The sequence below is a fragment of the Pezoporus occidentalis genome, unplaced genomic scaffold (genome assembly GCF_034315485.1).
Source record: "Pezoporus occidentalis ecotype Australia unplaced genomic scaffold, CSIRO_AGI_Poc_V1 ctg17, whole genome shotgun sequence".
In the NCBI taxonomy this organism is placed as follows: Eukaryota; Metazoa; Chordata; class Aves; order Psittaciformes; family Psittacidae; genus Pezoporus; species Pezoporus occidentalis.
In genome coordinates this window covers 585388-609963 of record NW_026913531.1, presented here as the reverse complement: position 1 = coordinate 609963, position 24576 = coordinate 585388, and the positions used below count along the sequence as shown (strand labels likewise).

The following is a 24576-nucleotide window of genomic DNA, read 5'->3' as shown; positions in this document are numbered from 1 at the left end:
CCAGCTGTGTTGGTACGTGCATTACACTTCTCACCTCCTCACCCAGCTGTGCACCGCTCCTTTAGTGCTTACGGGGGGAATACTGACTCGACTACAAGTCAAAGACTTTTTTTCACTCCCTTAGCAGTGTTGAAGGAGCATCTTATACTTTGAAAAAGGAAAAAAAAAACAAAACACAAACCAAGCCTTATGGTACAAAATACTTTCTGCTTATTAATCTAGTAATCTAAGATTAGAGGTACACACTAAAGATCACAACTGTGTTGACTTTAATCCAAATCAATGTTTTCATGGCTGCACAACCAAATCCAGGTAGCTTTAAGAATTTGTCATTTTTGTGTCTCATTGTGTATTTCCATCTTCTCTAGCTCTCTTTATGCCACAATTTAAGCAGTAGGGCTCAAATTCCTCGCCTATTATGTGCATCTGTGGCTCTTTTTCCAAACAGTTGGCAATCTGCAAAATATCCAACCCAAAATGCTCTCAAAAAAGAGGATGAGTTGATAGGTCTTTAATCTGACTCTTTTGTACTGGAGTTTTTCCAGTCATATGACCAGGAGCACAGTATCTACCTTGAATTGGGAAAAGTGCAGATGTGTGTATAGAATTGGTAAAATAATAACAATTGAGTTTTGGATTATTTATTTATTTATTTTAGCTGTACAAGGATCAGGTCTCATCTTCAGAACTGTGGAAGTTACTTTACATAAAGAGGGGAACACTTTTGGATTTGTGATAAGAGGTGAGTTACCATTAAATTTGAGTTGTCTGTATTTTCTAAATCGGCAAACAAGTTGTCAGCTTTTATGGCATTTCGAAATCATTTCAAGATTGCTGATGCACAGTTTGTAGAATTCTCAGTGATTTATGTGTCCTTTTTTCCATGCAGTCATGTACTGCTTTTATGAGTCACTCTAATATTTTTTTCTATGGAAGAGTAATTAATCAGCTATGCCAAGACTATGAGAAGCTTTGTTTCAGATTAGACCAGATCCTGCTACCACTGAAATAAGCAGGAAGACTGTAGTTCTTTAAGAAGATTCACATACGGTATGTGTATAAATTAGGTTGATTAATTGTGCTGATAGTCTGAATAGTACAAGAAAAGTATTATCAGTGAATAAGAGAACAGAAGAAAACATGCAGCTGTTGAATAATATACCCCAATTATAAATTATTAGAGTTTTTTTCAGAAAAAAAAAACTTTTTTTTTTATTAAATATATAAATTCCTTAGTGACCACTTACTATTCTGAGTATACATGAAGTACAGGTGGTTTTTTTCTCTGTACCGCAAACAGTTCAGAGCAGTAAGTTTTCACACCAAGGTCATACTTGCAGAGTAAGGGTTCTAAGCAAAGCGTATACATTTATTAAGATTCACTCTGAAGAAATATTTTCTAAAGAATCATCTATCCCATACAGTATGTCACTTTTATTTTAGGTTAAAATTCAGTGGAGGTTCACATTAATGGCTTGGCCATTTTTTGATCTTTTTAGCCCATCTGTAAGTATGCATGCTGCAAGATTTAGGCTTTCCTAAAATCAGATTTTAGAAAGCTTTAGAAATCAGCTTTCATAAACTACATAGAATGAAGGTGTGCTTTCTCTCACTTTTCCCTTTCTAGGTGGAGCACACGATGACAGAAATAAATCTCGTCCTGTTGTAATAACATGCGTTAGACCTGGAGGGCCTGCTGACAGGTACAGTTCATCTTTCTCTGGAATGCATGTGAAAGAGAAATGGAGAAAAGTGAATTATTTGGGGCAGAAGTTAGGAGTTGGAGTCAAGTAGGTACATTCAAACCTGTTCCTTTGAAAATCATGAATTATGCATTCAATTAGAATAACAAGAGGCATAGGCAACCACAAAGGCTCAGCACATCATGGTGTGTGTGAACAATAGTTTAGCATGTTACATGTTTCAAGACTTTCCCATTAACTTTAAAAAAAAAAACAAAATAATTAGAAAAAATGCCTGCAATAGGTCAAAGCACATTTTTCTTCAGACAACTGATGTTGCTTTTTGTGCTCTTAACACTCTTGCACTTCAGAAAAAAGTACTGTCACGTGTTTGGGATTTGTTTGTATTGTTCTTTTAAGATGTTTGTATGTATCTGCATGTGAGTTCACACATAACTTCGCCTGGACAATTTCTGAGTACAGATTCATGTTTTGGCCCAGTGAGCATGTATTTATGTAGTACCGTCTTGTAGCTGCATAAAATAAGAATATTCACTTTATTTACATGTATGAATTACGTTTTAGAACAATTACATTTGTGTCCTTAAACAATTAAAGGAACTTAAAGGGCAGTTTCTTTAAAATGGGTTGATCATTCTGCAGCCTTTGTTGACCATTTTTGACCCTGAAAACATTGATTGAGAAACAAATGGTGCAAGAGAGTGTTTGTCTTCTGTCCCTCCCTTTCTTAACACCCTCATATCCCTTGCTTCCTTGTTTCTCTCCCCAGTTCTTGAGACAACAATGTTAGTACTACATTTTCTATTATAACATGGAATACATTATGAGACAGATCTGGGAGGCAGTGTATATTTATAGCCAAATTGGTTTTAGATAGGAAGAAAAGAAAAATTGAATTATCCAAGTAAGGGGTATTTTTGAAGAAAATCATTAAATAAGCATTCATGTTTTGCAATCTGTTTCTGCACCCATGTGTTTGCACCTCATATTTATTTTTAAGAAAACATTGGGGGAGGAGGTATTTATGTATGCATGAAAGAAGAGTTGTGTTGACAGGGCAGAAAGCAAGCATATGTTGAAGCAGAAGCTATACTTAGTTGCAATTTAAGGTGACTTGATTATTTAGCTATGTGGTAAGCTCTTTTCTAGTCACTGACTTTCCAATTACAGTAATTTCGTTTCCGCTGCGCCCTCTGAACGTTCTCACCATCAAAGTAAATGTTAAGTGTTAAGGCAAGAGGGATGGATGTCAGAGAGGGTGTGAGGGAATCACTTTACATAAAAATGATGTTAACTCCATATCAATTTATATTAATAAAGTTCATTCCTTTAATCTCCCTTCAGAGAGGGCACAATCAAACCTGGAGACAGGCTGCTGAGTGTTGATGGTATCCGACTGTTGGGAGCAACACATGCTGAAGCCATGAGTATTCTCAAACAGTGTGGACAGGAGGCAACTCTGCTGGTTGAATATGATGTCTCAGTGATGGGTAGGTCAAGAAGTGGGGCTGTAGTTCTGGGAACCATCTGTTATGTTTTGCTGCATGTTCTTGATGAGGTATTTTAGAAGTGATCATGACCTGTTACGCTCCTAGTAGCACTGCTATTCCTTTCCGCACCGTATCATTAATCTTGGGTTCATAAGGAGGTGAGCAGTATTTTACTGCAGTTTAGCATTCTGACATTTCATGGTTTGTAGAGTGAAACCATAGTGTGGATTCTATGAAAGTAACTTTTCCAGTGACTAGGTTATAATAAAGGTTAATGAAGTGTAAGCATTTCTGTGTCACATGAAAGAGGGGCTTACCTGCTTCAACAGGAATTCATTTGCCTTTTGCTAGTGCTGCTAGATGGCTAAGACATTATTAAAAAGAGTCACAAAACCACCACACACAAAAGAACGGGGAAGAGAAAATTTGTTAAGAAATGTAGAGGTGGCAAATCATGGCTTGAAAAATGAGCTTATACTTTATACAAATTTTGATTGAACTTACTGATGACATGGAAGGTGTTTTGGAAAGTTAAGGACAGCAGATCATTTCTCACATAAGACTTGGGATTGAGTTATTTCCATTTGTTTTGGAAGTTGTCATATCCCCTCCCTTTTTGCAAGGTACAGAAAATTCATGGCAGCAAGAAACAAAAATACTCACCAGTCAGATAAAAATATTTCTTCTCTATTTGGGGATCTTTCTCTTTATTTTCTCCTCAGTTCCAGAGTGAGATTTTTAGCCTAGCAGTAAAGCAGCCTCATAGGAATTGGTGAAATAGCATTGTCAAACTTAAAAGCCTTGGAAAAGATTAATACTTAGAATAATAATGGGCAGATACTTGTTTATGGTGGAACAGCCTCTTTGTTCTCCTGCAAGACAGATTCTATTATTAGTAGTAGTATCATTATTGTCATTATTGTTATTACTATGTATCTCTGTTTACTTGTCTATCAAGAATGGAGGGACCGGTTTGTGTGGTGTCTGGCAGGCCTACTGGACAGTTGTGCAAGGTTCATGTCCAGAAAGGTGGAAACAGCATCTGGGCAGGGACTTCCTATGTGGAAAATGCAAATGCAAATGATCCTGTATCATATCCTGCAAATGATCCTGTAACGTGAAAAGAACTAGAATTTAGGTGTTTTCATTTCTTTCTTCTTCTTCGGCAGATGACAGATGGCCAAACCCTGTTTATCATCACACTTAAAACCAGATTCCTTATATTCCACTTTCTCTAAGAATGAGACCTTGTTGAAAAAAAAGAACCCCTGGCTTTAGACAAATGAAGTTCCCAGGAAGGCTTTCCTTTCAGAGAAGACTGTCATCCCCATTCTCCTGTGTAGCCCAGGGAGGGAACTGGCCTCCGTTTCACTGAGGGTATTTTAAAAATCTTTGCAGGTTTGTGTGAGGATACAACCACACCCTGAGAAGCACTGTTGTGCTCTAAGCTGCAGTTGTTCAGGACAGGAACCTTCTTTTCAGTGTTACTTGGATAGAGCTCAGGGCAGGCAGATACAGAACTCAGTTGGCGGTTTATAACTGTACAGGCAGTACCTACCAGTTGGTCTCTTCATGTTCTCGCATTCTCTCTCTGAATAAACTCTGCTGTCTCCCTTTTGATCTCAGTAACAAATCTGTATTTATTATTCCTGCCTTCCTGGCAATGAACGTGTAATGCTGTGAAAATTCAAACAGGTAGAAGAATCTGAGACTTGTGGAGTCAGAAAGAAGGAAGGAAAAGGGTATCAAACACTGGGAAATGTATGAGATGGTGGTCCTGCAGTGTCTGTGAGAAGAAATAAGGAGGAATCCAGCAGGTTTTCTGTCTAACACATCATGATTTTGTTAGATTTTATCTAGCCCCCAGTAGGTTTTGATTTTTTTTTTTCCACTGTGCATGCCCTGCTTAGTTTACTGGCAGCGGTGTGAAAAATCTTGTTGGGAAGCTTTCTTTTCTTTCTGCACTTACGTTATTACCATGGTGGAAAGGCTGAAAATCACTCATCCTAATCCGTTGATTCCTGGCCCAGGAAAACAGTGCTGATTTTAATCTTCACATACTTCTGAAAGAGCAATGAACTCGAAGTTGGGAGTAACATGAAAGGGAGGCAATGATCTATGAAGAGAAATTTAAGAATTACAGAAATGTTACTCTGTTCCCCAACTCTTATGCTACCCACAGACAAGCTATTTGTAATGCCATTTGAGGGTTGATCTGAATATGAAAATAGGCTGAAGGAAGGGCATTGAGTAAGGTGGCTTAAGGATGCTTGAAACTAGTTCAGTAGGTTAGCCTGATGAGAGTGGGGGGAAAAAAAAAACAAAGTTATATAAAATTCTGGTGCATTCTCTTCCTGGTGTAAACTTTCAGTAGAATATCTTGCTCCTAGAGCTATAATTGTACCATTACTTGCTTTAATATCCTCTCTTCTGTTAGCAGATGTTTATATCCTGTAATGTAGCATTCTGTGTGGCCAGAACTGGAAAAGGACATAAAATATACTCTGATAGCATGAAATTGGGACTTGATTTAAAAAGGTTACACTAGATGAAGAAAGTAATTCTGAACTATTTTTCAGCTACAGTCCTGTAGTGTGTAACTGGCTTTTTATACTCCTGTAAGCATAAGCCGTTTCAGAGGAGCTATATTTCTTGAAGCTTAGTTCCTTTGCCTGAAGTCTTCAAGAGGTCACCTGGGAAGCTTGTACATTTTATTGTTTCTGGAACCTAGACAAGCTGGAGTAAAAAGAATATCATGGAGTTCTGTGAAGGGTAATTTTGTGTGTATATAATGTAGGAGATGTGGCTAGTCCCGTTGAACTCTCTGGAGTTACACTGGTGCTTGCTTAAATACATCCTGAAGTGTCCTGCTTGGCTGGGTCCTAGGAAATAAACTTGTCAATTCTGCTTCTTGGAAGAGATGATACTAGCTTCTGGGTTTTTTTTGCTACTGAAAATGCTTCCAGGTTGGTGTGTGGAGTATATTGCTGTATAGTTTCTAAGAGACTTTTAAATAGTAGGAGTTTGGAAATACCAAGATTATCCCCAAGGAAAACAGGAAAACGTAATTTCTGAGAAAATATTTTATGACCTGATAAAAGTTACTTTTGAAGCTGTGGAAGGCAGCAATCTTCCAAATGTCTGTTTTCCAGAATACCTCCTCCAGTTGGGAAGCAATGTGGTTGCTTATTCCTGCAGTTTTTATTTTGTGAGGCTTTAATAATGCTTCGCTTCAGTATTTGCAGAGGAGATGGATATGGTGACTTGCCCTGCACTTAACTGTGTGTGAGTAACATAAACTTCATGGGCTTTATCACTTTTCTTTGTAATCCTTACACCTGAAGTGTCCAAGCTTTATGGTTATGTGAATAACCTGTGGTGGGAGATGTTTGAATATTGCAGCTCTCTCTGCCGTATGACTATACCTGTGCCCCTCATGTTGTGGAAGTGAAGGAGAAGAAGCAGGCTGGTGGCTGACAGTGACTTGCTGCCATTGCCAAAATAATTTTGCAGCCTGAATCCTTTCCTGTGGCAACCAAACAGCAAATGTTAATTCCAGGCTATAAACTTAGGCTGGGGAGACTGAAGTTCTCACTCTTTGGCAGTGGTCTGGGTGAAGTGTCCTACCAAGCTGCTCAGGGCTTGAAAGCTGTAGGTCAGGCATTGTCAGTCAAAGAGAATTAGAATGCAGTGCGAATAACAAGCTGCAAACAGAGATTCACGCTGCCCCTCTCTAAAATAAGAAATAAAAGTTTATGACTGCATTTATTTGGAAGCAGAGCAGATGCAGTTTCCCTTCAGGTTTTCCAAAATCTGCCAGGATGCTACTGGGCTTTCTGTTGTCTCTGTAACTAGGGTTGCATCTGCTTGTGTAATCTTCCATATTTACTCCAAAAGGGAACATTCAGAAAAATAATGACTACCTTGAGTTTAAATTCTGGCCCACAATATTTGTATGTAACTCTACTTCATAAATTGCTGCTGCTGAGCTTTTGAGCAATCTACTTTTTAAATTTTGAGTGTTCTTATTGGGGTAATCCTTGATTCAAAGGATAACACAGTTAATTACTGTTAACAAAGGATAAACAGTTAACTGTTGTTTAACTGTAGCTGAGTGTGTCAGAACTTTGACACAATGGTAAGCTTTTGTTAGCTATTTGCACCTGAGAGACACTCCATCTTTCTCTCTCACTGGGTATTTCTTAGTTCAAACCTCTCTGTGGTCTTCAGGAATGAAGGAACTTACTGCATATTCAAATTCCAGATGTTTCTCTGGCTTCTTTAACAGCTCTGGCACTTATTTGAGCCCAAATAGATTTGCTGGGATGTGGTATCCTGTAATTGCTCTCTGCAAAACAGACACGGTCAGCTTAGTTTTCAGTCCTAAGCTGTCAGAGTAACTCTGACATAGAACTGGTTAACTTTAGCTAGAGCAGCACCCTCAATTTTCTGAACTTGACATTTACCACTGATGCAGCTTTCTAGGGAATTATTAATGCAATCACTTGCTTGTAAATCTGACAGGAGTTTACCAAACACTGTCCAAGCTTTTTGCCTCTTTGAGTTCACCCATTCTAAAAAAAGATCTCTAAAAAAGATCTAAAAAAAGATTCTCAAGTTCCTCATAAACCTCATAAATGTTGCGAGACCTTGAAAGTTGAAGGAGAGTCAGGAATCCTGTAGGATTCCACACTGTCTTTTGCTTTCTGTTTCTTTATAAATTTAAAATTAACATTTCCTTTGTGTCTTACAAGTCTTTGGCAGAACAGATTGGTAGTGTACTCTAGCATTCAACTGCAACTGCAGCTCTCCTGGCTGTCACAGAGCAACAGACCTAAATCCCTTGAAATCCTAAATATGAATTAGCTGCTTAAACCTTTAAAGAAACTTCCTTTCTTGTGTTGCTTCAGAGACAGATTGAATGAAAATTAATGTGCAAAGCAAAGGTCAGGATAGCTGTATTGGTTAAAGTATTGCTCTACTTTAAATACTTCTACACAAACACATACACAAATTATGCTAGAAGACAAATGTTTGAAGTCAAAAAGTTGAGCGTGCCAGGTGGGAAATGTCAGGGTTGACATTGTCTGCTCAGCCTCTGTCCAGCTGGGTGTGCATGCAATATAGTCCTAGGACCCACAAGGAGAGATAATAACCCTTTTATGCAGCTATTCATTTTGAATTTCCTTTCTGTCATCAGTATGTGACCACAGGCTTATCAAAGGCACTGCGCAGATCCTTGTCTGCATGAAGAGTTATTAATTTCCTGGTGTTTTTTTCCTGAGGCACTAATCCTGCCACAGTTTGAGTGCTTCAGGCAATATGCATGTCTCAAGGAGAAAACCCAGTGTCCCAAGGTCATTCCATATGTATTGGCTCTTTCTTAAGGCAGAAGATGATGTAGGCATATCTCTAACAGTTCCAGAAATACCCACTCACGGTTGTGTCACTAGGTAAAACACATGAGGTTTTTGGTCTCTCCTAGAGGCCAATGCACAATTCACGTTCATGCTGCGCAAACTAAGCAGATATTTAAATCCATATGTTATGGCATGTTAGTCTCCCATGTTACTGTACAAGTTCCTTATTTATCAAACACTGTATTTGTGCTTTCTGCTGTCAGTGCCAGGTAGCTGCATCAGGGACATTAGTATGAACTGACAGTCAAGTGTGGATGTATACAATAAGTGCTCACTCTGTAGTGCTAGCTTGTTAGGGTTTCATCTAGTGAAAGATAAATGTTTTGGAATATGACTTACCCTTGGCACCAAAAGAGGCTTTTTCCATCAGACAAGTCTGAGGCTTGTGATTTTTTTCTGCCATTGAGTTTTCTGGCTTTCAGGACTGCTTTTTTTACAATGGCAAGTGAGGGTGGGTTATTCCTTTTAACACTTCATTTCTCATGCTCTACTAAGTATGACATGCTGACTTCACTGCGTCTCATCATGAGCCTATAAGAGGATTGATATCTATGGGTCAGGCAACAGTTCCTGCTTGATCGCCTGCTTTAGTCCACTCTGTCTACCTGGCCTAAAAGGAAGATAAATAGCTTTTTAATACCTCTCAAGATAAATGGGTAGCAAGGAAACCTATGGTAAATAGGTATATGGTTTAAAAAAAAAAAAAAAAAAGGCATAAAACCCATTTCTTGATTCGTCGGTACTTTTTGTGATCAAGAAGAGATACTGCCGCTGACTGCAGGTAGTGAAACAAGAAAATGCTTGTAATTAGAGACCAGTATAGTTTAAATGTGCTTTTCAGCCTTTACCGAAGTTGTGACAAAAAGGGAATCTGGTAATTCAAGGAAGCAGCCAGGTGTCTGCTCCATGTTAAATGACTTTCTTTTGCACCTCCCTCTTTATGCCGTACACACCTGCCACCCAAGTCATCCACTGCTAGCTCCCTCAAAACTTACAGTGCTTTGTCTTATGGATGGGACATTTGTTTCACAATGAGGACTGCTGAGTAGTGACAGAGGTGTGGAATGGGGCCTTGTAAGAAAATAGCATTTCTCTATCCAATGGGTAGTATCACTGTGTTGCATAACTGTCAGTTTGTCATTTCCCAATATTTGTGTGAGCTTACAACCTAGGTTTCTCCAGGGGATAAACTTTATATCTGACTTCTATACCCAAATACTTCCTCAAACGAGTGAGAACCATTAAGCCCACTAGTCTGCTCCCTGTTAGCCAGGTTATCAGATCAGCTGTCAAGCACAGTACCGATGTGCTTCCTGGGTACCAGAAAAGACTTGAGAGACATAAGTGACCAGTGGGTTTCAAAGGCATTTGCTTACAGTGGAGAGCTATAAAGGTTCAGGATCCCATGTTCCTTCATGTCCATTTCATGCAAGCATGATGATTTTTCCCTCTGTTCTTCATTCTTACTCTGGTTCCTTGCTGCATTACTGTCTTTTTTTCTTTTCCCAGCAGCTGCTTGATTTTCCCTTTCCTTACTGACCTAGTTTGAGTCTTCTTTTCTAGAAGGTCCTAAATCCCCAACATGCTATTCCCTCTTGTTACAGCCTATTTTTCTCTTTTGTCGTTTGCCAAGTAAGGCTTAGGTGATTTTCCAATACATTTATCTCACACTGCTGACTTACCTCCATAAAGGCCTTTTGCAATTTTCATGTCTGTCCTTCTTTCACTTATTCTCAGCAAACCATTCCAAAATTACTTGTACTGCAGCTTCTTTTCAAATCAGTCACCCTCCCACCTCAGTTCCTCCCCTTCTTGCCCCAAAAGTCCCATTGTACCTCCTGCTGGCTTTCAGTTGTTCTCTATGCTGGATCTGCTAGATAATGGAGACACACAGAGAACATAAATTTCAATATAAACCAAAACAATATGGTTTTCCCTTATGGTGCTCTCAGACACCGCTGACCTGTTTCACCTCTCACATTAAGAGAAGAAAAAAAATACAGCCTGGGATAGGTACCCATCATAAGAAGAAAATCACACCAAATGTTTGAACTGTGACCAAGTTGTAAGCAATTAAAATTGATATGTTTTAATGAGCAACGTCTGTGATTCCCATAGGAATATTTTCCCTATAGAATGTTGGTTTACTTTCTTTTCTCTGCCTGCTTATGATTTGTCGTTACTGTTTGGTAGCCGTGTTGCTAAGTAGATGATTACAGAAAGGAGGAGTTGTCATGTTTTACAAGAATTTAATAAATCTTACAGATATTTCATTCTTTACAAACTTCTTGATCATCCCTAAAGAGAAATAAATAGAGTTTAGCTGAACCATGTGAGTTACAAATTACTCTAACAGGTCAAATTAACATTTATCTCCAGCGCTTTTGAAACCATGGCCATTAAAAGCAGATTAATAAATATTGCTTTGTATGGGAGAAAAAACTGTAATGGTGAAATGAGATGTCTCTGTGAAAGAAAACTAAAGGTTAATTATCGTAACTAACTAGGAAATGGTGGGGGAGTTATCTTCCAAGTTCCACTTTGTATATGAAAATATTCAGGTTTATTTACTGTGTACTGAGAGTAATGGACATATTTGTCTTCAAAGACTTTACAGGAAGGTGAAACCTATTCTTGTGTGCAAAGTCTAAATTGTGTACAAGTAAACAAAATCAGCCTGAAACATATAATGTATTTCATGATGGGGACTTGTTAAAATAGAGCCTTCCTAACCTATGCTCCTCTTTCCTCACAAGCATTGGTCTGAAATTTTTAGATGCTAATTCAAGGATTTGATCCTTATGTGGAAGCAACCTCTCCCTGTTGAAAATATACTACTGTGCTTTTTTCAGTATTTGAAAACAGATGATGGACGGAGGAGATTGTTGTAATAACCTCTCCTGTTCATCATCCAGGCTCCAAGTAAGCAGAGGGAAAGAAATAACCCTCATATATATTTAGTAAAAGATGGGGAAAAAAAGGATTGATCAAATCTTTCCACTTTGCATGAGGGCTATCCAGATGTGCCATGAAATGCAGTGTAAAAGAGATTTGCCATCTCTATTGCATGCTTATACTCTGGCCAGATGGAGGTTAGTCAAGAGTCAATGGAAGTTAGTCAATTCTTCACAATGAGGGTGGTGAGGCACTGTAAGAGTGTCCAGAGAACTGTGGATGCCCCATCCTTGGCAGTGTTCAAGGCCAGGTTGGATGGGGCTTTGTGCAACCTGGTCTGGTGAGAGGTATCCCTGCCCCATGGCAGGGGGTTGGAACTGGAGGAGCTTTAAGGTCCCTTCCAATCCAAACCGTTCTATGATTCTGTAAGAGGTCTTTCAGCAAATTGGCTTATCTGTTACTTAGCCTGTGCTGGTCAACAGCAGACTAACAAGGATAATGAAGTATCCTGATTTGTGCTGGCCTGGAAAAAAAAATTGAGCAGGTAGCTGAAGTAGTTAAATTCAGAGTGCAGGTGTGAAAGTTTTGCAAAGAGGATGATAATTAAGCTTCTGGAGATTAAAGGATCTTCTGCCTGTGCCATGCAATTCAATGCAAGAGAAACTCTGTGATCAGAAAAAAATCCAATTAAAAAATATCAGCCTTGGATTTGGTTTAGTGGCATCGCAGTCATCTGAGAAACTAAGGAGTAAAGGACAGATCTGGTTTTCTTTATATTAGGGAGAACTTGGGCCAATCTCTAGCAGCAAAGCAGCAGCAAAGAGTCCATTCCTGCCTCCATTTCAGGGAGAGGAAAGCACTAAATGTCTCCCAAGACTTTCACTGAGGGAGCTGTTTAAAAAATACAGAACTGAACTACTCCAGCCACTTGACTTCCTTTCACTGATGGGATACACCCAAACAGTGCCTTACAGGTTAGACCAAGGGGAGAAAACCCCAAAAATCCCTCAAATAATTTCCTGGAACACCTGTATTGGGCATAAACTGAGAGGTTAAACTTGGATGCAGTAGGGCAGATTTTCATCCCTTTACACTAAGGTTCATGGTTCATTCATCATGTTACAGAACATTTATGCTGAAAAAGGACAGATTTTAAAGTATGAATATTTTTAGGTATTTTGCCTAAATCCGAACTTTCTCAGTTAATGGTGTTCCAGTGCAAAACTGATGTGGATGAGATCTGACACAGATCCTATGAGATTGCACCGTGTAGTATTTAGCATATGGGAGATGTATACTGTTCAGACAACACAGTACTAAGGCCTGTGAGCTGCAAATGTAGGTAGGGGAAAAAACGTCAACGTCTAAGCTAAATGAGCGTATCTTGAAATCAACGTAGTTACTCAAAGATAATTGCACCAGTGCCACATCTTACAACATAGTCTTGTTACACAGAATTACACTTCTGATGATGTTGCTCAGCTGTACGATGAGTGAAATGTTATGTTCTCTGTGCATTTGCTATTCAAACCACATTCCCCTACGCTAATTTTAAACATCCATAGCAACCTGTCTTTCATCTTTTTCCTAAATGCATGGTTACCATGCTTCATTCATTTAAAGAGATCATTTCTGTAGCCTGTGAACTCAGTGTTTATCAGAGTGGTTTGGGGAAACAGTATTGGTAAAAATTCCTATGTGTTTTAGCCTCTGTTCAGCCAAAAAGTCATTGGATTTGTCTTTTTTTAATTGGTGACTCACATTAGTGGCGTTTGATCTTCTCTAAGTCTCACAAGTTTCATTTGTAAAGAAAATGGACAGAATATTGACAGCAGTTATGGATTGGCCATGTTGAACTTTCAGTGTAGATATTGGAGGGCCCTAACAAAATTATATTTCTGTGGTAATTGAAGATTCATTCAAAATCAACCACAGGCAAGCATCTGACTGCAAGTTGCATTTAAATCTTACCTCTTTTCTTCTTGGATGAGGAGCAAAGGGTGGTGATGGTTTGATGAATACTTCTCTAGATCATTCTCTAGTTTTATCTTTAATTTCAATTCTGACAACCAGGAGAAAAGTCATGGCTCCCTGCAGCCAAAAAAAGAGTGCCAAGTGCTCCTGAAGAGATGAGTAATGAAGGATATGACAACTTCCCAAGGTTACAGGTGAAGCTGTGCCAAGCTGAGGTTTTTTCCTTCCTCTTATGTGCCTCCAGGTATCTCTTCCCTGGCTGATAAAATCTCATTTTTACATGCAGAACCCACACCAGTGTAAAAGTACTTTGTCTTGGAAGTGAGTTAAGTCACATGGTAACCCAAACCCACAGGTTACCTGCATGAAATTGGAAGCAGAGCAGAGCTTTGCCAGTAGATAAAATTGCCTGTATGGCGTCAGAGGCAATGAGGCTCTGGGGAGAAAAGGGACAGGCAATGGGTTACTGGTCTCCAGCCGGACATTGAGCCATTGACCACAACTCTTTGTGTGCTGCCATCCAGCCAGTTCTTTATCCACCGAGTGCTCCATCCATCAAATTGATGTTGCTCCAATTTAGAGACAAGGATGTCGTGTGGGACAGCGTCGAATGCTTTGCACAAGTCCAGGTAGATGACATCAGCTGCTCTACTCCGTCCATCAGTTCCATAGCCCCATCATAGAAGGCCACCAAATTGGTCAGGCAGGATTTCCCCTTATGAAGCCATGCTGGCTGTCACCAAGCACTTTGTTGTTTTTCATGTGCCTTAGCATGCCTTCCGGGATGCTCCAAGATTTTGCCAGGCACAGAGGTGAGACTGACTGGTCTGTAACTCCCCGGGTCATCCATTTTCCCCTTCTTGAAAATGGGGGTTATATTTCCCTTTTTCCAGTCATCGGGAACTTCACCTGACTGCCATGATTTTTCAAATATGATGGACAGCGGCTTAGCAACTTCATTCACCAGCTCCTTCAGGACCCGTGGATGGATCTCATCAGGACCCATGGACTTGTGCACGTTCAGATTTTTAAGATGGTCTCGAACCAGATCCTCTCCTGCAGTGGGCCCAAGGTCTTCTTTCTCACAGTCCGTGCGTCTGCCTTCCAAGACTTGGGTGGTGTGGTCAAAGCCTTTGCCAGTGAAGACCGAGGCAAAGAAGTCATTCAGAACCTCAGCCTTCTCCAAATCCCGTGTAGCCAGTTCTCCTGAGAGCTTCCTGAGGGGGCCTACATTGTCCCTAGTATGTTTTTTATTTGCTATGTACCTGTAGAATCCCTTCCTGTTATCTTTAATACCTCTAGCTAAGTCTAATTCTAACTGGGCCTTAGCTTTCCTAACCTGGTCCCTAGCTTCCCGGACAACATCCCTGTACTCTTCCCAAAGAGAACATGCCAGGCCCATTTTCTTTGCCCTTTTGCTAGGTTATTGCTCTTCTGGCACTTCAGCATTAGCACTGGGACAGGGTGTACATGCGTGAAATTGCCAGTTCATAGGTCATCCCAGTTTGGATCTAGATCACAGCAAAAGGCTCCACCCTTGAGCATGCCAGCGAAACTCTCAGATGAGCAGCCCTTTTCAGGAAAGTCTCTGCTGCTTATCCCAGTGAAAATCTACCCAGACTTATCTACATTTGTGTCCTGGGTTCAGCAGTAGCAGTCATTTTTCCCCTTCTTGGTAGCTGGTGCAGTGCAGTGTTTTGACTTTCAGCTCGGGAACAGAGCTGATAACAAGCGATGTTTTGGTTTGGCCAAGGACTTTGTGAGCCTCATGCTCTGCCAGGGAGGAGGGGAAGCCAGGAGGAAGCAGAGACAGGACACCTGACCCAAACTGACCAAAGAGGTATTCCATACACAGCACGTCATGCCCAGGAGGTAACTGGGAGTTAGCCGGAAGGGCTGGGGGTCTGCAGGGTTGGAGGAGGTATTGGTCAGAGCTTGGTCGGGCTGGGGGGGCGAGTTTGATGTATTCTCTTCCCTTGTTATTTCCTTTATCATTATAATCATTGGTGGTAGCAGTAGTGATCTGTGTTATACCTTAGTTACTAAACTGTTCTTATCTCAACCTGTGGGAGTTGCATTCTTTTCGATTCTCCTCTCCGTCCCTCCGAGAGCAGGGGGAGGGCAAGAAAAGGGGGGGAAGTGAGCGAACGAATTACCTGACTGGGTTTAAACCGCGACAGTTCTTTTTGGCGCCCAACGTGGGGCACGAAGGGTTGAGATAAGAACAGATCTGACTGGATTGATAGTCACACTTGTCACAATGCTGATTTATTGGCTCTCAGAGTTGTTTCGCTTGATCTCACAGCTTCAGAATGTTGTAACTTATGTAGAGCCGGTATTTGCTGTGATAGTGTTTATCAAGTATGGGGCCTGGGCTAAGGTTCTTGTCTCACTGTGCTTTATGGCAATGGCTTGTAATACGGGCGGGCCCCAGCAGCAGGGCGGGACGGACGTGGCCGTGGACTTGTACCTGGCCGTCCGGCTGCTCTTCACCGTCCTGGCCCTCACTCTGCTCTCCATCTTCGTGAGGCTGTGGGGAGCCGAGGGGGAGCGGCCCCAGGAGCCGGCGGCTGCTGAAGGGGCCCGGGAGCGCGGCCCCGGGGACCAAGCGGCGGCGGGAGCGGGGCCGGAGGCCGCGAGGGGACGGCTGCCGGTGGAGGAGGTCGGGGCGGTCGAGGAGCAGAAGGAAGGGGCTGCCGAGCAGCGGGAGAAGGCGGCGGAGGAGCCGAGCCCCGCGGAGGAGCCCAGCCCCGCGGCCGAGCCCAGCCCCGCGACGGCCGAGAGCATTCCCAGGAAGCCGCCCGCCGAGCCGCAGGAGGATGCAGGAGACCACGCAGCATTTCCCAGCAAGGCAGAGGAGGAAGAGCTGGACTCAGGAAAAGAGAAGCTGGTGGTGGCAGAGCCGGCAAGCACAGCAGCTACACCAGCCCCGGTGACAAGGACAGCAGCATCAACTGAGAGTTCTGAAGGTTTTGAATGGCTTTTGGGTATCCTTGGGACCTGCCTGCTGATTGTGATGGGGATCAGCATGTTGGCACACACACAGACTGTGTTCTACCCACAACCATTTTGTCTGATCTCCAAAGTTAAGCAGAGTCAAGTTTGGGTCTTGTCTGGGGTTAGACGACGAGGGGGGAAAGAGATTTTCCCCAAGGCTGGACAGTCATGAGTGGCAGGGTGTGTGGGACAGTATGGGCAAGTATCTAGTCCACTGGGCCCCTCCAGTGCTTTGGAAGCATCGGAGATGGAAGGCAGCTGTATGGAGTCCCCAGCAACAAGCTGCAGAAACTGCTGAAGGGGACAGTGAATTATTTTAAGCCTGGTGGGCCCATGGCACTTCAGGCCATCAGAGCAGAGATGCAACACAGAGATGGACTCATGATCGAGGGGTGGACTTAGCAATGGACACTATTGCCTAGGTTATTCACGAGTGTGAACACTGCACACAGTCTCTCCTGCTCTGGAAGACTGTTACAAGAGATGGAGCCTGACATGGACCAGATGGACTCAGCAGCTTTATAGGGACTGGTCCATGCACTAAGTTAAGAGTGCACCGAGATAAGAGTGATGGTATATTGAAAATGTGGGATCTGACATGACGTGAATGGTATGGAATAAGGGGTGGATAATGTCCTGGGTTCAGCAGTAGCAGTCATTTTTCCCCTTCTTGGTAGCTGGTGCAGTGCAGTGTTTTGACCTTCAGCTCGGGAACAGAGCTGATAACAAGTGATGTTTTGGTTTGGCCAAGGACTTTGTGAGCCTCATGCTCTGCCAGGGAGGAGGGGAAGCCAGGAGGAAGCAGAGACAGGACACCTGACCCAAACTGACCAAAGAGGTATTCCATACCACAGCACGTCATGCCCTGGAGGTAACTGGGAGTTAGCCGGAAGGGCTGGGGGTCTGCAGGGTTGGAGGAGGTATTGGTCAGAGCTTGGTCGGGCTGGGGGGGCGAGTTATCGGTCGGCTGGTGGTGAGATGATGTATTCTCTTCCCTTGTTATTTCCTTTATCATTATTATCACTGGTGGTAGCAGTAGTGATTTGTGTTATACCTTAGTTACTAAACTGTTCTTATCTCAACCTGTGGGAGTTGCATTCTTTTCGATTTCCTCTCCGTCCCCCCGAGAGCAGGGGGAGGGCAAGAAAAGGGGGGGGAAGTGAGCGAACGAATTACCTGACTGGGTTTAAACCGCGACAATTTGGAAGTCTTTGAAAGGGTGCAGCTCAGTGTGCTCAGGAGAAGTAGCGTTTTGTGACAAAAGATTTTATGTGTGTTGGGGGAAGTTTTCTCTTGTCTTTGTAAAGTTCCTTTCAGTTCAGCTCTTTGGGGATGGGAAATGCAAGAATTAAAGATGCCCATGCAGCCTTACTTAGAAGCCTTGAAGCATATGGTATGATAGAGATTTTAATTGGAATGATTGCATAGATTTTGCCTCCATCAGTCACCTGCTGCATAGTACTAAGTGATCTGGAAAACAGTCAAGTGAGAGAAAGGTTCTAAAGAATAGCTCATCTCATCTTGATGTAGTTGCCTAAACCAGGGCAAGTGAAACATGTTTTTATATGCCAGTTTTCTCTGACGTTTGTAAAGGGAGTTTAGGCCTCTAGCTCCACTGTACCTACCTCACATTTGCTCTACAGGTGCCGGCATTTTGATGCAGTGAATCCCAGTGAGTCTCAAATCATCCTCTCTGGACTAATGGATGTTTTTGACCTTCATTTCTTAGATCCTCGTTTGATTATCTGTACAGCAGGGAAAACATTACGCTTTTGCTCTAAAGGGTGGTTATAAGATAAAATCCTTAATGAACGTGTGTTGTGATGAATATTCAGAAGCTGCACCATACAATAGCTCTTCCCCAGCCACATATGCTCAGGGAAGCTTGAAAACACTGCTTAGTAATTAAGGCATGAGCATGGAAAAAGAAGGGAAGAGTGTTGCTACTCTAAATAGTCACTGTCTACCTTCTGCATGAGGCTCTTGAAGAAGGAAGAATATGTTACTATTTAATTAAGGAAGGGAGGTAAAAATAAGTTCATTGAGGCAGTATTCATTCTGGGGTTCATTAAGTTTCAAGTGCTTTGTGCCCACATGGTGACCGTAATATTTTTCTTTTAATGTCGTTCTGTTTGTAAACAGACACTTCTGAGCTTTTTTTATGTTCAAGTATTTTTATAATGATTTATATTGATGTTCTGCTGATTTTAATCAACTTCCCCTTTGGGTTTTCACAATTTGCATGCATACAGTCTGTATGGTGAGCTCAGCAGTGCTAAATGAAATAGCTGCCTTACGAGCACTCTGACCTCCAGTTTTTCAAGGTCTTTACAGCTTAGGTAAATTTGGGTGGATTTTCACTCATCAAAAAAGAGAAAAAAAAACAAAACAAAACCCCAAAAAATAAATACCCAGAAGAGGCTTTTCGGCAGTTTCTCCTTTACAGAAATTCAGTAATTACCAAATTACAAATCTTTGTACCTTATGATCACTGGAACATCTTCAAAAAGTCATCAGACAGGAGCATGAGAGGACCTCGAGTCCCTCTGAGCCCAGCAGCAGGAGCTGTTCTGACAGGAGGCAAATGCCTTGTGCTACGCCAACGGCGGAGCCGCACAAGAACCTTGCCAAGGGTGACCCTGGCAGCAAGCTGGCAGGCTGCCTGCTGAGGAAGCAGATGAAAGAGTACACTTCCCATTGCTGGTATTCATCAGTTACGGGGTTCTTGGGTTTCTAGAGGTTGTTCCTTGGTTGGGATTTTGGGAGAAGAAGCATGGAGATGTACATTGTATATAGAGCAAGACAGAACAAGGGATAGAACAAGGGATATAGAAACTTTCCGTTAAATCTGTAAATACTCCCTGTAGTACTGTTTCTGTATTGCTTGGAACAAGCACCAGGAAAGGTAAATCTGGAAATACATAGGCAACAGGTAGACAATCCTGGATTAGTTTTGCAATATAGGATCAAAGAGCTTATGTTCACTGTGGCTTCTGTGTTGGATTTGAGGGCAGTTTACCTAAGTTTCTCTATTTCTTTGAAATGTTTTTGCTGAACTGCTGCTCAGGCAGTACCTAAGAGGAAAGGAAGGGCAGTTAATAAACTTGTTTCCTGACTCATTCTACAGAAGTTTTATTTCATGAGTGGTTGGCATTGAATGGCAAAATATCCTGTGCAACCCCTGAGAGCTGAAAAACTCTCACTCTGCTCAGTGCATAAATACCAAGGTCAGATCTCAGACTCAGCCTTCTGCATGGTACCATTTTATTCCGTGGCTGTGCCAATGCATCAATTATTTGTAAGACATCTATGCTAGAGCAGAGCTTATTGAAAAGAGACCAGAGCTTTAGGGGAAAAAAATGGTACTGATAGTACAAACTTACAACACCAGAAATTCATGTTATCTGTTACGGGGAAGGATGTAGAGTTTAATTTTTCTTTTTTTTCTGCCTTATACTCACCTGATAGGCTTTGCAGAGGAGTGGTTTAGACTAGCCTGAAACCTCCTGCCTATTCAACCAACCAAAGTCTGTTGATTTCAATATTATCAGAAGCATACCCAAAGAATAAGTAATTGTGAATGTACGAGACAGAGTGGCTCAGTGCAGAGGACCCTTGAGCAAGGTCTAGGCATGCACCTCAAGTATGCCAAGCAGCCCAGCCATATGGGAGTGGGGCTGCACTTGGGTCAAACACCCTGGTGAGAAGTAGAAGTGGCTGTCACAGGCCCAGCACCTTGCCTGTGTGGCTCTGCTGCTTCCAAGGACTTCAGTTCCCAAGTGTGATGGGGAGACAGGGACAAGAAGTATCTCACTATCACAGCACTGACTTGTCCTTATTTACCTTAACTGTTTGGCGTGCATGTCAGTTCTCTTACCAAGTTGTCCAAACTGTCCTTTTCTCTGAAGCTTTTGGGATTATCCAAGATGTTGTTATCCTGGTAGAGCCCTGTGCAGATGGGAACTGTCAGCTTGAAACAAAGCTTGGGTGTTTGCAGTGTTTGTTCCTATCTGGCAAGTGCTGGCAGCGAGGAGCTTTGTGCTCTTTAGGCTTTTGAAGATAATCCAGTCCTGCTCTAATTATTACTGTTCCCATTAGATGGAATCCTAGGGTCATTATGGCAAATAGACAAAATTTATGGGTACTGCAGCACTTTATATTGTCTGTAGTAGCATGTACTTAGCAGGCATACATTCAAGGCTGGCAGATACAAAATTTGACAGACCAGCTGTGTCTTAGTTTGCAGACAGAGATGCAGATAGTGTTGTCCTTGTTTGTTCTATTTGTTGTGATTAGTCAGGTACAGAACAGTGCAAGAGCTGGAGTGTTTTGAAGAAATCAAAGTTCTTTTGTATTTTATTTGCTGTCCTACTTGCAAGAATAAATAAGTATGAGAAGTTCTTTTGTACATATGTATCTATCTGTCATGTGGCCCAGAGAACTTGTGGATGCCCTGTCCACTGGCAGTGTTCAAGGCCAGGTTGGACGGGGCTTGCAGCAACCTGCTCTAGTGGAAGGTGTCCCTGCCCAGGGCAGCAGAGTTGGACTGGATGATCTTCAAAGGCCTCTTCCAGCCCAAACCGTTCTATGATTTGATGGTTCTGTGATTTTATATGTGCTTGTGTAATAGAAAAAAATAGTGGTTTGTATGCTAGTGTCTCAGCAGAGGACTTTACATATTATCTGCACCATTTTAGGAGATGGTTTTAATAAGTAACTATTTGTGAGTTCCATTCCTGGAATAAAATGCAGATTGTTGCTGACTTTTGCAAATATCTGACAATCAGTCTAATGTTATATAGTGTTTCAGGGCAGTTTTCAGGAGCCATCCTTCAATAGGAAAGTGGTGTTTGAAGCCCAGGTTAACAAGCTAACCATAAAGGTGTATGTATAGGCTCCCAAGTTCTGAAACCACATACTGACATCAGGGGTAGGGATTTAAGTTTTCAATAGTTCTTTAAGTGCCACCTGAGTTTTCAGTGTAGTATTCATTTTAAAGGTAACAAAGGAAAGGAATTGCAGAGCCTGGGCTTATGTCAAATGCATTCAGACTAACCTCAGAGGCAGATCCTCCATCCACCATGTCATTTCTCTGTTGTAAATTCAGCAACTGATAAATCAGGTTTTAGATCAACAGGACACGCAAAAAAAAATGATACAGATTAATGAAGAGTTTGGGGTTTAATGCAGCTTTTGAGAGGAGAAGGGAACTAGTAAAAATTAAAGATGTCTGAGCATGAAACAGCAGGAGGAGGGAGTGTCCCAGGAACTGGGGAAAGTCTTTTAAGTGAAAGGGCTTTAGGCATGCTTTTGTGGAGAAAGGCTGAGAAAGTCCCAAGCAGGTTTTGAGTACATCCCCACTGCACTCACTGGTGCAAGCACTTTGAGGGCAGGGATGGTTCTTTGGCGGTTACCGGCCATTTCTTAGCTGAGAAGGGTGATGGGAGTAAGGGTGCAAAGTATGAAATTAGGTAAAGGCAGCTCCTAAGCCTTAGATCTTAAGAACTTGGTTGAATTAGAGGCATATAAATGAACTGCGGGAATTAGGTGAGAAAAGGAAAATGGAAAGACTGTGCCAGTCAGTTGACAGGAATATGAAATTGCTTGTGTATAAGGGAAGAGATAGGCAGCACATTCATTTAGAGGATAATGTCTCCATGTTCCATTCTGAGGTTGAGAGGTCCCTCTGATTTCACTATTATTCATTCTGCTGGCATCCTCTTGAAATTATTCCTATTTTTCAGTTTTGAAATCAGATGATTCTGAAGGTGAGAGGGTGTAAAGTGCCATTGGTGGCTTTTTTCCTTAGCAGAAAACCTTCATGGTTTTCTGTAGGCCCTGTGAACTTCCTTTCAATGAGTAGCCCAGCAGCTCCAGTGCGGTGCTGTTACTGGCAATAAGGAAAAAATTCTGTTAGTTCTGGTTTTGCCCCTTTAATTACAGCTGAGATGGATAAAATTACAAAAGCTCTCTGTGCAGCCTGTCTGAAACACATTCCATAATCAAGGGAATGCTAGGAGCACACGTTTTAGGTAGATTACAAGTTGAGCCTTGGAGACTGCCTATTGATCCTTTGAACAAGAACAATATTTAATTTTTTAATAGTTGTTTCCTTATTAAAGAAACTATTCTCCTCTCTCTCCAAATATTGCTTGCAATATATAATCCCAGTTTACTCCATACCAATGTATATTTTAGGGTGAAGTCTCACAAGTCAGTAACTTATTCATACTTTCTGTATTCTAGCTCTCAGAAGATAATTAGAAACACTGTCGTTGGTTTTTAGCATTTCAGAAAATCATTATCAGAGCTTGCTAGCTGGCATTGATTCTTGTTTTCCCATAAGGTGTGAGATGAAGAAAGGTTACTCTGCTAAATGAAGCATGAGCAAAGCAAGGGTGCAATCACTACTCAATATTAGTAGAACAGAATGCCAGGGCCAGTACTGTGCATCAGTGCCCTGTGTGTGGTTCACTTATGACCTTTACCATCACAAAAGTATGAGGAATCGGATATTACTCTGAATGAGTGATAATGGCACTACCCAGCCATAGAACATTTTGAATGTTGTTCCTGTGCCCTTTAGACACTGCAGAAGCCTTATTCCTGCCTCTCTTCTTTGCTGCTACTTTCCCTTCTTGAAACCATTGACCCATGATCCCAATCTCTATTTCTTAATTGGATCATCTTAAAAAATATTTAATTAATATTCCCTTCTTTGCAAAATGGAGATTAGGGATTTGTGGAGATCAGATTATCTTTGGAGTACAAGAAAAGGGTATTACATAAATAGGCAGCCTCCCACTCCTAAAATTTAGTACTTAAATAACCATCAGTCAGCTCTGTGTGTTAGGGAAGCTTATCTAATCATCTGATTGGTGTTTCGTATGAGTGAATGAAAGTGCCCCTACAAAGGAAATCAAAAAAACTAAGGAATGTTTTAGAATGTGGCTAAAAAGCAGTGTCAGAAGTGTTTGGGCTTTTATCTCTGTGCACCTGGTGTGACCTGGCAAGCTACAAACCTGGGGAAAGAAGAAGGGTGTTAATGGGAAGAAGCACAGAGGAAAGAAAAAGGTGGATAAAGGCTTGCCCACTCCCAGCAAATCTTTCTCTTGCACAGTAAAGTAGTTAGCTGTTTCTAGTTTGGGCTTTTATTTTGCTGGAGACTATGGAAAAGGCAATTGGAGAAGGTCGACCACCTATCACTAGGTTTTGCTAAGGCTGTCTCAGGGAAGGGAAATAGTGGGGCCATGGTAGGACAGAGAATGTAAGTCTCACTATCACAGGGATACACTCTTGCCACTGGACTATGAGGAGCTGGGACAACTTTAAATGTTATCATTCTTACAGAGAGGACATTTTAATGGACACAAAGAATGTTCTTTCTAGGTTGGTGTTCATTGAAAAAAAAAGGTCCTTAAGAATACAATAAGAAAACCACATGGAGGATGACTAGATTCATGAAGTGCAGTTTAAGGTACTGTTTGACAGTAATGAATAGTCTGTTGATTAATGAAGAAGAGTGAATGTGAATGTGCTCAGAATCCTTGAGTGCTTTTATGTTGCTCCACTGCCAGCTGAGAAGTGCTGTAAAGGGCCTTGCAAACCAGTCTGCATGGAGAATTGTCACTGCTAGAGCCACAGGACTTGGGAACAAAATTCGTCCAGTCTCTTAGAAATTTTGCCTGTTCTTTGAGTTTGTTACCTGAGCTCAAATCTCTACAACTGGCCATGGATTTTTTAAGTGCCCTGTAAGAAATGTACAAACTCTGATTTTTGCATTTCAGCGATCTAGATTTTCAAAGGAATAGCAAATACTGAAAGCTCCTGTTGATAAACCTGTGGTATGTCTGACACCTGAAATTTCGAGTCATTTACGGGGGGGGGGAAGCAGCTTTTAACATTTCAACTCCTGCTACTTAAGACAGAAAATAGGGGTGCTAATGCTGATTCTGAATAGACTGACACAACTGCACCTGCTGCGCATTCCCCACCATCAGTTATTCTATAAATACTCTGTTGAGACTGAGATATGGCAAATAAAGCCCAGATTTAGCTGCAGGAGCTGGGACTGCTGTCATCGTATTCTGGCCTTAC

At 41.6% G+C, this 24576-nt stretch overlaps 1 protein-coding gene across 16 annotated transcripts in view; it reads left to right on the top strand.

The window, feature by feature from the left end:
• GRIP1 (glutamate receptor interacting protein 1) overlaps positions 1 to 24576 on the top strand; it is a 324193-nt gene that overhangs the window by 243724 nt on the left and 55893 nt on the right. For all 16 annotated transcript variants that reach the window (XM_062613670.1, XM_062613666.1, XM_062613679.1 and 13 more), the window contains 3 exons: positions 659 to 742; positions 1628 to 1703; positions 3048 to 3193. In XM_062613670.1, the coding sequence (XP_062469654.1) occupies positions 659 to 742; positions 1628 to 1703; positions 3048 to 3193 (306 nt within the window). The remainder of the gene's footprint in view (positions 1 to 658; positions 743 to 1627; positions 1704 to 3047; positions 3194 to 24576) is intronic.